The sequence below is a fragment of the Elephantulus edwardii genome, unplaced genomic scaffold (genome assembly GCF_000299155.1).
Source record: "Elephantulus edwardii isolate Elephantulus edwardi_28Jun2011 unplaced genomic scaffold, EleEdw1.0 scaffold00065, whole genome shotgun sequence".
In the NCBI taxonomy this organism is placed as follows: domain Eukaryota; kingdom Metazoa; phylum Chordata; class Mammalia; order Macroscelidea; family Macroscelididae; genus Elephantulus; species Elephantulus edwardii.
The window spans coordinates 3,575,597-3,590,607 of NW_006399815.1; the positions used below are offsets into that span (position 1 = coordinate 3,575,597).

Below are 15,011 nucleotides of genomic sequence, written 5' to 3' on the forward strand. Positions count from 1 at the left end.
TATAAAATATTAATATACATTACCACTTTTATAGGAGAGCTCTGGAGGCGTAGTGACAAGAAGCTGCACTGCAGTCTCAAAGGCAGGCAGTTCTAATCCACCACTGCTCCAAGGGGAGAAGGAAGGGCAATCTCCCGTGTGATTTACTGCCTCTGAAAACCTGCCAGAGGGTAGCTATGGGTCAATTCCAACTTGATGGCACACAACAGCAACAGCAAACCCTTTTATACATATAGATTATACACCTCAAAATTTTTAATTATCTACATCTGGCAAATCATAGAGGGAGCTCTGGTAGTTTAGTAATAAGGAGTCGCACTGCCAACCCAGAGACATGCAGTTTGAATCCACCAGCGGCTCTGCAGAAGAAACATGGGTAATCTTCTCCCATGCAATGTACTGCCTCTGAAAACCTGCCAGAGAGTCAGCTGTGAGTTGGTTCCCATTCAACAGTACACAGCAACAGCAATCTAATAATATACATTACTCCGACTTCTGGTATGCGATCTTTTATTTAGGGCATAAAAATGTGTCTTTGGTATCTTATCAAGCCAACAGTCCAGTTGTTAGTCTGCTATTTTCACAAGTACATACTTCTCACTTTTTCTGACTTCTAATATACTCTCATAAAACCCCAGGTTCTCTGTTAGGGCACCATCCAGTGTTATGACTGATCATGGTCTGCTGTTAACTACAGTCTGTAGATTCATTTAGTCAGGCAGTTAGAGAAGTTCACATGCTCATTTTCACCTAGAACAAACTTTGACCTTAGTGGTGCATGAGGCCCTTCCTCGTCCAGACTGTGATGTGTAGGGCATGGAATGTTCTGGAGGCATAGAGACTTCCTGTGTATCCCTGGGGCCGTTTCCTGAGAAAACCAGAACCTGACTAGCAGCTCTCCGATGGAGCACCTGAGGTCAGATTGCAGCTCAGCCACAATCTGCAGGAGAATCACATTTGAATTTGTCCTGCCTTTTACACTGTGTGCCATTAGGTATTGAGATAATATCAAACACAAATATTAAAAAATATTTCATGTCCTTGAGATGAGAACTTGGTGTTCTTTTAAAGATCACGAATGAGTACTCAAGGCTCTCTTAGTTCCATAGAACTTTCACTCAGAAGAATATAAAGAAGTTACTCTAAACTGCCATAAATTATTGAGGTTAATTTCAGCTGCTAAGATCTGCCTCAGATGGTGGAAGGAAAGTTAAATTTGCATTTGTGTTAATACTGTTCCTTAAACTCCATAATATGATTTTTAATTTCTTTTCAAATTCCTTTCTTTTTAGTCGATCACAGAAAAAAATGCAGATGGTTTCAAATATCTCTTTTTTCGCCATGTTTGTTATGTACTTCTTGACTGCCATTTTTGGCTACTTGACATTCTATGGTAAGTAACCTCTCTACTAATACATAAATATAAGTATTTATATAAATGAGCAAAAATGAATATTTAAAATGACATTTTTTAAATGGAAGTCAAATAACCTCTGTTCATTGATTTTAATGGTCTTCTGTTCTACTTAATTTCTCATGTTAACTGCAGAATTATTACTGAAATAATGTACCATAATTTTTTTTTCTCCTAATCTTTCCTTAAAAGAAATTGTGTCTTAGGAGCATACCACCTTTACTGAGAAAAGTTTACTGAGAAAACTTTCAGTAGAGAAGGCATTCCTAATTGATGTTAGACATTGGGTCAGATTCTATTTATAGAAAAGAGAGACAGAAACAGATGTTGAAAGTGAGAAAGAGCAGAGTGCTACACTCCTGACACTCTGCATTAATTAGAAAATGCTCAATTGTAAACGAGAGGTTGGAGTCTTATAAAGCTCAAAGAAATGGCATAAAGGTTAAAAGGAATGAAATCCAAAAAAGAGAACAGCATGGTTTCATTTGTCACTTTTCCGGTCCTCAGAGTGAACAGAGGTTACTTTCTTCTCTTTCTTCATTTTCCTTTATTCAAATTATCCTGTTGCTCTGCATAGCATCATTCATTATTATTATTCTTGAGAGCCTAATTTAAGTAGATACATTTTGTAATCTTCTCTATTAAATAATATTTCCTCAAGACCTTCTTTCATAATCATAAATATTTTAAAATTTTAAGCAAATTGAAAGATTGAGTTCAGCTTAGAGAGAAAGGTTAGCCTGGTTATAGCCTGGTTGTTTTTATCATTGTCTCAAACAATGATGAGTAATGTTCATTAATGAATACATAAATGCCACATTTAGTTTTTGCATGAAAGATGGTATTTCCACAGTTCCTGCAGAGTCGTGGGGTTGAGGGTGGGTAAAGGGTGAGCCTCACTGTTAACTTGTACAAACTGATTTTTCTTAGTGTATTCTTCCCACCTCCTCCATACGTAATAGAACACCAAACTTTTTATTTAACTCAGGAGTCCCTGAGTGGTGCTAAAATTTAAGTGATAAGCTACAAAGTTAAAGGTGAGAGGTTTAAGTCCACCCAGAGGTACCTCAGAGAAAAGTCTTGACAATCTGCATCCAAAAATTCAGCCATTCAAAATTCTATGTAACACAGGTCTCTGATGATACCATGAGTCAGAAATAACTGGACAGCAACTGACTTTTTATTGTGTAGTTTAAAGGAAAAAGATGCAGCTGCTCTTTGACTCAAAGAAACTCGGATGGATATAATTTTATTCTAACTTATGATCCCTTTTTAAAAGACAGGAGCAAGTTTTTTTGGTACAAGTTATAATTGTCATTCCATACCCAGGATCCTTGCCTTCACACCAAGAAACCCTTGAAAGAGTCACAGAGGATATGCTCACTTACCAAAAAAGTACACATTTCCATGCCCTCAGTGACTGCCATCCCTGGCTTTAAAATACTTTTACAAAACAAAATAAAAACATGGAAAAAAAGATTTCCTGACAGCTGCTAGGTCTGTGAGGGTGCTGTAGCAGCCTAGTGTGTAGGGAGTTGCATTGCTTATCTTAAGGTCCAGACTCTCTAGTGGTTCAAATCTACCCGTGGCTTAGAGAGAGAAAGATGGGCAATGTCCTCCTGTAGCCTCCCTACAACCCACCCCTGGAGGATCAAATGAGTTGGCTCTGACTCTAAACAGTGAGTTCATTTGCATTACATTTGTAAAATACCCCTGTGTTGGAAGTTTAAAAAGGAGAATTTGAAAGAAGCTTCGCATAGCCTGCAGTCCTAATCCTCACCCCCCCAACCCCACCACCCCCACAGCTGCCTCCCCCCACCTCCCAATGCTTCTCTAACTCGGTTTAAAGACAGGTACCAAACTGGGGAAGCTAGTTTAAGAAGTTTTTGTTCTCAAACCATATGTTTTAGTCTTAATTCTACTTTACCCCCAGGTTTTAGTATTAATTAAGCATTCCTATTTTATGTCGCTTCTAGTGATTGCTTTGAATCTCTTTCAAATGAAGTTTCTACTGCTTAGGACGGTTTGTCTTTGCCAAGGGATTTTTCAACTTCAAAAATTTTTTTTATTGGACAGAACGTTTTCTTCCCCTTCAATTTGTTGTTCTAAGGGGAGGGGAGAGCAAATGCCATTCAGAAATGTGCTTTGTCTCTTTTCAAACAGATCTTTCTCTTCCCTCGTTTTAGACAATGTGCATTCCGACCTACTTCACAAGTACCAGAGTAAAGACGATATCCTCATCCTGACCGTGCGGCTGGCTGTCATTGTCGCTGTCATCCTCACTGTGCCGGTGTTGTTTTTCACGGTGAGCAAAAGGCTCCAGTGCAATCTGAGAAAGCGGGAGCATCCCCTTGACTCCTGCCTTCTGGAGTCCATCTCAGAAGGAGCCTGTGGGCAGTACCTTTACCGAGTCATTGACACCACCCCAGGAATGATCCCGTGACCCTGTGGCAGGAAGTGGCACCAGCAAATTAGCATAGTCTATAGAGGTCTTCTAGTGGATAAGGGGTCATGGTTCCAACACCGAAATAAGTAGTTTAAATCCGCTAGTCGCTTTTTTGAGCTCTTGTGGCCTGGTGTCAAGGAGCTGCGCTGCAGTCCCAAAGGCAATCGGTTCGAGACCACCAGCTGCTCGGCAGGAGAAGGATGGGCAGTCTCTTCCTGTGTTGTTAACTGCCTCTGAAAGCCCGCGGAAGGGTCAGCTGTGGGTGGGTTCTGGATGATCTCTTCTTCTGTCTCTGCAAACTTGATGGAGGTTCAGCTATGAGTCCATTACTACTGTAGGGCTTCTAACAGCAATGACATAGTGGAATGACCTGTGTGGTACAAATAGTAAACACATTCTGTTCCTAGACAGAAAGTGTGAGGTTCACATTTGCCCTGAGGTGGCGTCGAAGAAAGTCCTGGCGATCTAGCTCCAAAAGCTCAGACAGTGGCACCACAAGGGCTCAGACTCCCAGAACTGCGGTGCTGCTGCTAAGTGCCATCAAGTTGACGACAAGTCATAGTGAACCCTATTCTGAGTCATTTTTATGGTCTCTGTCCTGCTCAAGCCCACTGTGGTGGTCACTCTGTCAATTCATCTTTCTGCAGGTCTTCCTCTCTTTCCCTGACCCTCTATCCCAGACATAGAATGAGATAAAGCAACATCCTCCATAGACATTTGCTATCTAGGAGTTGTTATAAAAATAAACTTCCATCTTGTTAAGGGGAGGGGGGTGGAATCAGACATTGAAACTCCAGGAGAATACAGTTTACTCTCACACACATGGGTTTGCCTTTAGTCAGAATCAATACTGTGTGAGCCTGTTTTATCATGGAATGAATCTTAATTCTAATTCATCTGTCTCTCTTTTTTTTCCTTTTCCACAGAGAACTGTAGGTAGAATTTTTTATCTAGGCCATATATGACAAGGAAATGGCATGTATTCAGAGGATAAACATTCACGTTGTAGGCAAGACAAATAAAACTTCCTCACCCTTGAAAAACTATCTACCTCTTTATAAATAAAAATACTTTCATATAAATCAAGCCTCTATACTTCCCAAACTGCTAAGATGTCTATAAATTCAGCGGGCATTACAAAATCAGAAATTAGATCTCTAAGAAAACAACAACTTTATTTTTAATTAGGAATTTAAATTACAGCCTACTCTTCTCCCCAGTAATATTTTCCTTCTAAGCTCCAGATCAAAACTCTAATCACATAAGTACAAAATTATTATGGTGATAAAAAACCATTACAAAATATTTCACTGACCCCCATGCACCAAAATCTCTGGCTCTGGGAGGGGACAGAAGGCTGGCCTTGCAGAATCTTTGTTTCTTCTCCTGCAGGTCCGTTCATCTTTATTTGAACTGGCTAAGAAAACAAAGTTCAATTTATGTCGTCATATCGTGGTTACATTCATCCTCTTGATTATTATCAACCTGCTGGTGATCTTCATACCATCCATGAAGGATATTTTTGGAGTCGTAGGTATGGCACGTTACTGACTTTGAGCTTGCCATTCCTCCCCAGCCTTCTAGAAAGTGAGAATGTCACACCAACAACTCCAAACTTACTTTCCTTTTGTATTTTGCAGGAGTAACATCAGCTAATATGCTTATTTTCATTCTCCCTTCATCTCTTTACTTAAAAATTACAAACCAGGATGAAGATAAAGGAACTCAAAGAATTTGGGTAAGTTTCATGCTTCTAATTCTTCTAGTTATTTTTTTTTTCACTTAAATGTAAATTCATTTAAATTGGTTATCCAATCAAGGGTAAATGTAAATGAAAATTGATTGGCTGTCCACATTCTGGATTTAGCCATCCATCCACCTGTAATTCTCATTAACTCTTCATGGAACTTGGCTTTTTGAGACAGATTTCTTATTTAATGAAATCCGCTTTGCTTTTCAATGCAATATGTCTCCTCTTCCCTTCTTTCTCAAAGAAAAATATTTTCTGGTCAGCAAAACTTAACGATGGCTGATAAAGAATAACGAAACTACCTCTCTGTTTCCATAGCCCTTCTTTTTTTGGTTGAAAGAAGCCATATGTCATGTAATCAATCAATGGTAGAACAACCCACCTGCTACCCCCAAGTAGCCAGGAAATCAGCTGAGTACAGAGACCAGCTCTGAATAGATTCTTTTACTTCTTGTACTATCTATGTAGCATCAAATGACACAGTTTTAGAAAGATCATCACAGCTTATAATAACATCAGATACAAATACACATTGTTTCATCAAGCGGAGCTTCAGATATTACTTTTTAATTATTTTAGAAATGGGAGATTTATAGAACCCTCTAAGTGCCATTTGTACAACAGCATGTATTCACTTTCTTTCTCTCACATTTTGGCAATACTCACATTACAATCATTGTCATAACATTGTTGCACACGTAGGAAGCTCTGGGGACCTAGTGGTAAGGAGTTACATTTCCAACACAAAAATAAGTGATTAAAATCCAACTTTTCAAGAGAAAGATGAGCAGTCTCTTTCCATGTGATTTACAGCCTCTGGAAACCTGCTAGAAGGTCAGCTAAGAGTTCGTTCTGACTCAGCAGCACATAACAGCAGCGAGCAATCAATAAACTACTTGGTGGTGGGTTGTGTTCGGTTTTTTTAATAATAATAAAAAGGCATTGCTTTTGTGTGGATTTTGACTCAGACTACAGTATAGTGTAAATATAACTTTTATATGCACTAGAAAACAGAAATTTTTGTGACTCACTTTATGTGATATTTTATTTATTGTGATAGCCTAGAACCTTGTGCGGAATAGGTCTGAAATATGCCTGTTTAAGAGGAAATGAAAGGAGAGGGAAAGAATTGGTTACACACACACACAAACGCCCATGTATGTGTGGAAAATGTTTACATGACTGAGAATAACCTGTGCCTCTTTGTTGTTCCAGGCTGCCCTTTTCTTGGGCCTGGGCGTCTTGTTTTCCCTGGTCAGCATTCCTTTGGTCATCTATGACTGGGCCTGCTCCTCCAGTAGTGGTGAAGGCCACTGAAACCAGCCAAGAGGAGGCCGCAGTCCTATCTGCTGCTCAGTCAAGCCACCACACATCAGCAACCCCTCATCATTTTCTTTGCAAGTTTACAGAAGCAAAAAGAAATTCACAAAATACTTAAAATGGAGTAACACTTTGGTAACACAACAGAGACCTGCTTCTATAATGGTTCCAGTCCCTCTGATGTTTGGAATCAATTTAAGGATTGTTGTTGAGGGTTTTTTAAATCCAAATTTCATGCAATCATGGCTTCAAGTACTTTTCAACATCAGTTCTTTTTGCTCAGCTAACTTTATGTGTTGTGGCTTCATGGTCTCTTAGAACTTTGAAAACATGATTCCTCAGTCATGTTTATTATACATCCAGGTTCAGAAATAATTTTCCTACTGATGTTCAGCTCACACAATCTGTCTGTACCTTTTTAGAAAAGAATGTTGAATTGTATATATTTATTTTGCTTTACAGTACAAAAAAAATTGTTTCATAAATAGTTTGCCTATTTTGGTTACCATAGCACACAGGGATAATCATATGAAAGCCACAGGGCATGTGCCATTGCTGGATCAGAGCGGCTGGTGACGAAGGGAGCTCTGGCTGCTGGTGGCTGAGCTCAGGCAGTCCAGGCATCTCCAAGGCCTGTGCTGTCTCTGCTCTCAAGCAGAGGCACGCTCTGTCCAGTCATTGTCCGTTGGGAAAGAGTGGGTGTGATTCTTACTTTGATAAATCTCTTCAATTACACATGTGGGTAAGCTCACAAATGACATCTTGCTTCCCTCTTAAGCAGCCTATGTCAGAGTTACCCTAACCCGACTCAACGTCTGCTGGGCAAGATCATTGACCCCTTTGTGGTAAATTGGAAAGCAAGAGTGCTAAAAAAACAATTGCCCATATTCCTCTGATGCAGACAGCCTTCAACCCAGCACCTGTCATGTTGAAGGGGGAAAGGTTTTGTTAAATTACAAACCCAGCATCTTTTATTCATGTCCACCAGCTCTTAGCACAGTGAATAATTCAATGTGTCTGTAACTTAAGGAAGATCTAGGAATAAGTGATTCCTGTTTTATATTTGGTACTTTAGGGGAGTCTTCAAAAGACTTGTTTTATACCTATAGATTTAGGTTATTACAAATATAAGACTTTTGTACCTTAAATAAGCTTCATTTCTATTTCTTCTCATTGAATCTTCATCCAGAGTCTACAAAGGAGAAAAACCTCAAAAGTTGTCTTCGTGAAGTATTTGTGACATAACAGCCATGTCTCTTACATCTGTCTCTTCTCAGCCCTACCTGGAGGGTGGGCTGTTACTGCCTGTGCTGACCTGGCCCAACAAGAGGCCAGAGTTATCTCATACTCTGACTCTAACCCTTCTCTTAAAATAAGTGGGAAAGGAAACCATCCAGACAGAGACTCTCTCAACAAGAAGAAACTTAAGCTGGACCATCACTTGTGATTAGAATGTCAAAATCACATCAGAAGAAATGTGTTCCATGAGCTGGTCTATTCAAACTGAGCTTGTGTTTTACCTATATTCTGGTTTAATTTTTCAAACATGTAAGTTTGCCAGGCACAGATTTCTTATCTTGAGATAAGCAGAATCTAACCGCAGACTGTTGGCAGAGTTTCCAGGCATTTGGCTTTGGGATCTGTTCCTCCCCAACTCAAATCCCCAAAGGCAATTCCTGCTCACAGACCTCCAGGCGCAGAGCAGGGAAAGGAAACATCCCTCCTCTTTGTAGACTAGCGTCCCATAGATAATGCAAGCATGGGAGCACCTTCTGGGACCTTCTTGGGGGAGAATGAAAGGTTATTTTCTACATTGCTTGAAAGGATCATCATAGATTTTAATGTAATGCTACATTTTAGTTCAGAGTTTAGGCATTTGTATACAAAGACCAGTAAAATCCAGAAACTTCTCTATCATTTTCAGAAGTATTTTCCAAATTACTAAACAGTGAGAAACCTAGCAAAACAAAAGTTGGCCCTTGACAGCTTGTCTAGAACACCCATAATGAAATTGGCAAGTGATTGGTGACCCTCCATTCCAGAAATACAGATTTTTGTTTTCAAGATACGTTATGCTGTTCTGTTTTCCTTTTACTAAATTGTGATGATCCATTTCACACTCACAAAGCCCATTTAGAAATTGACCATTAACTCTGGGATGTGTGATTATTTTCAATCTCTGCATTTTTTGTATCAGTACAAGAAAGTTTTTGAGAGGAGGCATGTTGTTGATGTCTGTGGTACCATATGTTTAAAAACCCCTCTATGTTTACCTGAGTCTTTTTCCTTGACTGAATATAATGACCCTCCTGTAATTTGTCAAATGTTGCTGATGAATTGCCTCACTTGTGCGGGATTAGCCATAAATTGTGCTGCTCTTAGTCTTCTTGTTCAAAGTAGTGAACTAGTAGCCAAAAGTACATACATTGCAGATATTAGGTAGAATCTAAACAACACAGTTAAGTGCTATAGAAGTTTCTCTGCTAAATCAGTAGATTAATAAACACTTTAGCTTAGTCGTAATGGGCAGCACGTTCCCCCTGGTAAATAGCATTCCCACACTAATGAACAGTGCCAGTTTTGAACATGAGGTTTAGAACTGTTCTTTAGTTATTGTAACACAGGCTACTGTAAATCCTTAATTTATGTAAAATGATTTAAGGAAGTGAGGTTAGTAGAGTATGTCCAGGAAGGAAGCCTAGTCTTTCAGGTCTCGAGTTTATAAACTGATCAAACACCAAAAATTACTAAATTGGTTGTTTGCATCCTGGAATATATTTGCCTTTACAAACTTATATATGATGGATAAACTCCCTAATCAGCTCAGAAAATATTGCTAATCCTACAGGTTAGTTGGCCTGAATTAAAATGAGATTGCTAAAGAATTTGATTACTAACTAGAGCATTGTTTCTATGTGGTGGTTTGTTCAGAAACACCACACTGCCTAGTGTTGGGATTGTAGGCCAGACAGTGAGGGTACTGTGTCTGTTGGTTAGAGGTGGGTTTCATGGCCTGAGGGTCTCCAGCAACAGTGGAGAGGAATGAATTCAGGACCACCAGGGAGTCTGGGGGGCAGGGTGGTGAACAGAAAGGAGAGTGGAATTGTTGGTTGCAAACTGTCCACGCTTTCCTCGATTGGCTCATTTTCTTCTCAGACGTGGCCTGCCTGCTGCTACTTGTGGGTTTATTAGCTCCCCCATAGTTCATCTCCTTCCGCCTTCACTGGAGGAAAGGATGCTGCTGCATAGCTTCCTTCATATCAAGTAAACACACAGCACCTTTTCATTATTGTAGTGCTAGTAATTACGGTTTGACTGCCCAGGAATAGGATCGGGGTAAAAAAAATTATCTACTTTTCTTTTTGAACATTCATAGACGTTGCTGGGAAAGATGCACAGATGTGAAGGGGGAAGGTGTTGAGTAAATTGAGGATGATGCTAATATTTCTGCATTTTAGGGGACACCTCAGTTATCTCAGGGCTGACTTTGTGGAGTTAGACTCACACCCTTAAGCCAATGTTTTTCAAAGTGTGACCCTCAGATCAGTATATTAGCTGCATCTGGGAACTTGTTGGAATGCAATTTCTCAACTCCCATCACAGGCCCTGAGAGTCAGAAGCTCTGAGGCGTGGGCAGCAACTGTCCTTCCAGGTGATAATCATTTGAGAGCCACTCTAAGCCAAGTACTTTCTCGGTTTTCTCTTTACATTAGTCCTACCTTAGAAAATGGTTCCCAGTACTCATGAGACAAACTGTGGCCACCAGGACGTGAGGGAGGGACCACAGCGGCAGGGCCTCTTTGGTGACAAAAAGGGGAGGTGACCCTGTGCAGCCACCAGGTCACCACCCCCTTTCTCCAGACAAGATGGGGCAGGTGTACACTTGTAAATGAAGCCTATCTGTACTTGGTTGTGTTGCTCTCGGCTGAGGTACCACAATATCAAAGTTTTCAAAGCTGTGGAGAATTGAAAATGAGACACCCCTCCCCCCTTTTTTTTGAGGAGAAAATCAAAGTAGGTACTGTTGTAAATGTAACAAAAGTTCTCCAGAGTCTTTGTTGTGTGGTGGTCCATCTTTTTCTCCTCTTCAAGTGAGGAGAGATCTGCATGGCTTAAAGAACTACCAATTGCTCTTCACAAAGAACACAGAGCTCAGTTCCATTTCAGTAGGTCAAAATATTGGGCTGCACATTTAGCTGGGGTAAGGAAGAGGCTGCTAATATAATCAGATTTTAGGAGAATAATAGCTATTTGTCTCCCTTGGTTTATCAATTTAAAAGACTTGAGGCTTAGGCCATAAGCTTTAAGAATCTAATTATCCTATTCAAATTCTCATCCTGCTTCCAGACATTCAAAAACAAGAACAAACAGGCTATAGCACTTAGCAATATTAACAAATGGTTTTACTTAGGAATGGAAGATCTAAGATTTGAGCAGAACAGAACAGCCTTTGAAATGCACACAGTGAATTACTTAAAATGATACAAAGTTTTCAGGTACAAATTCAGGGTGGAGTGGCAAACAACTGGAAAAATATCACTAAATCTAGAAGGGAAAGTTCTTGAGAAATATGTAAAATCCTTAGAAGCTCCTCCTTCGGAGGACATTCCGCCTTAGGACGTCCTCTGAGGAAGAAATATGAAATCAGGCCCATCCTGTCTATAGGTTTGAATTTGTGATTTTTAAAGAAAGAATCTATGCAGCTGTGGTTTTGTTATGGAAAATACTTCATCTATATGTATATATACTGTAAATAAATAGGAGACTGTATATTTTTGCAGTTGTTGATCCACTCTGAAATAGAAGTCTGTAGTATCTGCATAGAAAGAATAAATGTTTTCATAGCTATTAGTGATTTTATTTGGAAATTAGAAAAATTTATATTCTTTCCCAGGTAGCAATGTAAACTTGGGACCTAAACTCATACTTGATTGTTTAGCAAAAGAAATGTCTGAGAAATAGTTGTATTGATTTCTTATGCTGGTACTAATTATTTAAAAGGTATTGTTTAAAAGATAATACCCTAATCTAGAAATAAGGAATATTTAGACACAAATTGTTATCATGTAGAAAGAGATATACCCCAAATGACAAAGTATTCTTCATCAAGCTCTTTCATTGTTAACACTGAAACTCTACACAGTATTTATGAAAATAGAAGTTGGGGAGGAGAATGGTTTTCTTCAATACTGAATTGCTGCATTCCCCAAACTTTGGGATCTTTGAAAGGGGGGAAATAACCTGAATATTAACCATGAGCACACATTTGAGTGGGGGGAAAAACAAGAACTTTTACTTTATCAAGCTTTTGAAAGTCTTGCATGTTTGCCTTTTATTTTTCAGTGTTGATGCCAATATAGACTGTTTAGGTAATTTCCCCCCAAAACACTTAAATATCTTTTGTTGGAACATAATCCACTTTGTGTGTCCAGTGTATTTTAGACTTCATCTGAGTCTAACACATGTAGCCCACCACTATTTTATCAATGTAAAAATCTTGTAAATGAATTTCAGATGAATGGTTTAAGTGGGTCACAAGTCATAAAACATTGCTATTCCTTGTTATCAAGTAGTGTTTTCATTTTTACTTTTCAGAGTGTGGTGTAAATAAAAAAAGTGTAAGAAGTTCAGTTCTATAACTGCTCTGTTAACATAGTTTTTAAACATTAAAAATGTGAGATAAAAGTATTAATTTTGTGTTCAATATTTGGGGTACAGGGCTAAAAAGTGGAGCAAGATTGTTGGAGAAGGGTCTGTACATGTTAGTGTTCTCGAAATCCATGGGTGGGACATATAGTTAATTACTGGAGTAGTAAGAAGCTTGCTCCAATCCCAAGGCACAGAGTTCGAATTCTCCAGCTGCTCACTAACAAGGATGGGCTGGAGCAACCACTGTGGAAGGCGGAGTGGCGCTTCCTCAAAAAGTTGCAAATAGAGAGACCATTTGACCCAGCAATTCCACTACTGGGAATATACCCCAAAGAGACCATAGCTGGCACCTAAGCAGATATATGCACACCCATGTTTATCACGGCTTTGTTCACAATAGCAAGGAGATGGAAACAACCTAAGAGCCCATCAACAAATGAATGGATAGAGAAGCTGTGGTATATTCACACAATGAAATATTATGCTGCATTGAAAAATGAGGAACTCATGCAGTATTATTCAAAATGGGTGACCCTGGAGGACATTATGCTGAGTGAAGTATATCAGTCACAAAAGGACAAATACTGCATGGTGCTACTGTTATAAAACAGGACTGACCTCAGGGTTGGAGGGAGACTGAGTAAGATGGGTTAAATAATGCATACTGCATTGAAACAGATGAGGGAGAAAACTCTTTAAAAGGGAGATGTGATTAGGTATGTTTGTCGTGACGGGAGTCCAGAGCGAAGGCTGCACAGTGCAGTGGCCCTGGGGGGTAGGGTTTGTAAAACATTGAAAGAATGTTTCTTTTACTTTTCCAAGAGGGTAGTGTACTAGGGGGAGGGTTGGGAGGGAAGAAAAGTGCAACAACGAATGAATGGAAATCCAAAGTCTCTGTAAATTTTCATTGAAATTGGTAATAATAAAAAAAGAAGGATGGACAATCTCTTGCTGTGCAATTTACAGCCTCTGGACACCCACTGCAGGGTCAGCTATGAGATAGTTCATGCCCATCTAGAAACTCCTCAGAAGCAAGGCCTAACAGCCTACTTACAAAAGATAATGCCTCAAAAAACTTGTGGAGCAGTTCTCTGATACACATGCACTTGAGGTGAATTGAAATGGACCCAAAAATAACAAGTCAGAATTCTCAACCATGGATCTTATCCATTTATGTACCCTGACATACTTTGGGCATGTTGTTAGAAGAGGCTATTCCTTGGAGAAGGACATCATGCTTGCAAAGGTCATTGAAAAACAGGCAGACCCTCAGCCACAGGGATTGACACAGTGACTGCAGCAAAGGGTTCAAGTATTTCAGAGATGGTGAGGATGGCACAGGATAGGACAGGATTCAGATCTGTTGTTTATAAGGTCACAATGCACTCTTCAGCACCCAACAGCTCTGTGTGTGTGTGTGTGTGTGTGTGTGTGTGCATGCGTGTGTGTGTGTGATAGAAATCTATCAGATCTATGTGAGGAGGGGTGGGCAGGGAGAAAAGTGCGGCAATGAATGAATGGAAACCCAAAACCTCTGTAAATGTCTATTAAAATTAATAATAATAATAAAACAAAAAAAAGAAATCTATCAGATCTAAAACCTGTTACATGGTGTTCCAGTCTTTGTGATTTATTATTCATAAAGATAAACCTGAGTAGTGTTGTGGGGTTTTGTTTTTTTCTTAAAAAACATCCAAACACCCACATCACATTGAGCTCACTCTGATGAATAACCATTTCTGTGCTATGTTGTAAGGAGTCCTGGTGGCACAGTGGTTAGATGTTTGACTGTTAAACAAAAGGCCAGAGGTAAGAAACCAGCAGCCACTTGATGAGAGAAGATATGGCAATCTGGTGCTGCAGAGATCACAGCCTTTGAAGCCCTACAGGGCTACTCTGGCCTGCAGGGCTTCTGAGTCAGAATCCACTCTGGCAGTGGGTTTTGCTTTATTTCAAACTATATTGTGAGAGGGACACTATCCCTCCTTTCTTCACATCACAGCTGCCCACAAAGTAGGAAATCCTATCAACACTTGCAGTTATTCAGGACTCTCTTTTGAGGAAAGCTATTCTAGTCTTCCCTTTCTTCATCCTTGGCTCCTCTCTGTGATCAGAGAGAATTTCTATCGCGACAGAAACAGTGACAGGTACTGAGATCCAAAGTTGTCTTTTGGGCATAGACAGTGCATGAACAGACTGCGCTTTTCTTTTTTAAAAATGTATTTAGTCTTTTATTTGTGCTGCTAAGCAAAAGGTCAGTGGTTCAAATCTACCAGCTACTCTAAAGGGAGAAAAATATGCAATAGTTAAACACAGCATCAGAGTCCTTTGGAGAGTCACTTTGAGTCAGACTCAGCTTGGGCAAAGGGCAGTGAAAATTTGTTTGTGAAAATTTGTACTTCAAAACCATTGCATTTTAACAGTTTTTACAT

The 15,011-nt window shown here is 39.6% G+C and overlaps 1 protein-coding gene across 1 annotated transcript in view; it reads left to right on the plus strand.

The window, feature by feature from the left end:
* SLC38A1 (solute carrier family 38, member 1) overlaps positions 1–6,927 on the plus strand; it is a 61,698-nt gene extending 54,771 nt beyond the window's left edge. Inside the window, exons 11-15 of the mRNA XM_006888175.1 lie at positions 1,293–1,393; positions 3,601–3,719; positions 5,253–5,394; positions 5,501–5,598; positions 6,826–6,927. Of these exons, the coding sequence (XP_006888237.1) occupies positions 1,293–1,393; positions 3,601–3,719; positions 5,253–5,394; positions 5,501–5,598; positions 6,826–6,927 (562 nt within the window). The remainder of the gene's footprint in view (positions 1–1,292; positions 1,394–3,600; positions 3,720–5,252; positions 5,395–5,500; positions 5,599–6,825) is intronic.
* Positions 6,928–15,011: the final 8,084 nt, after the last annotated feature.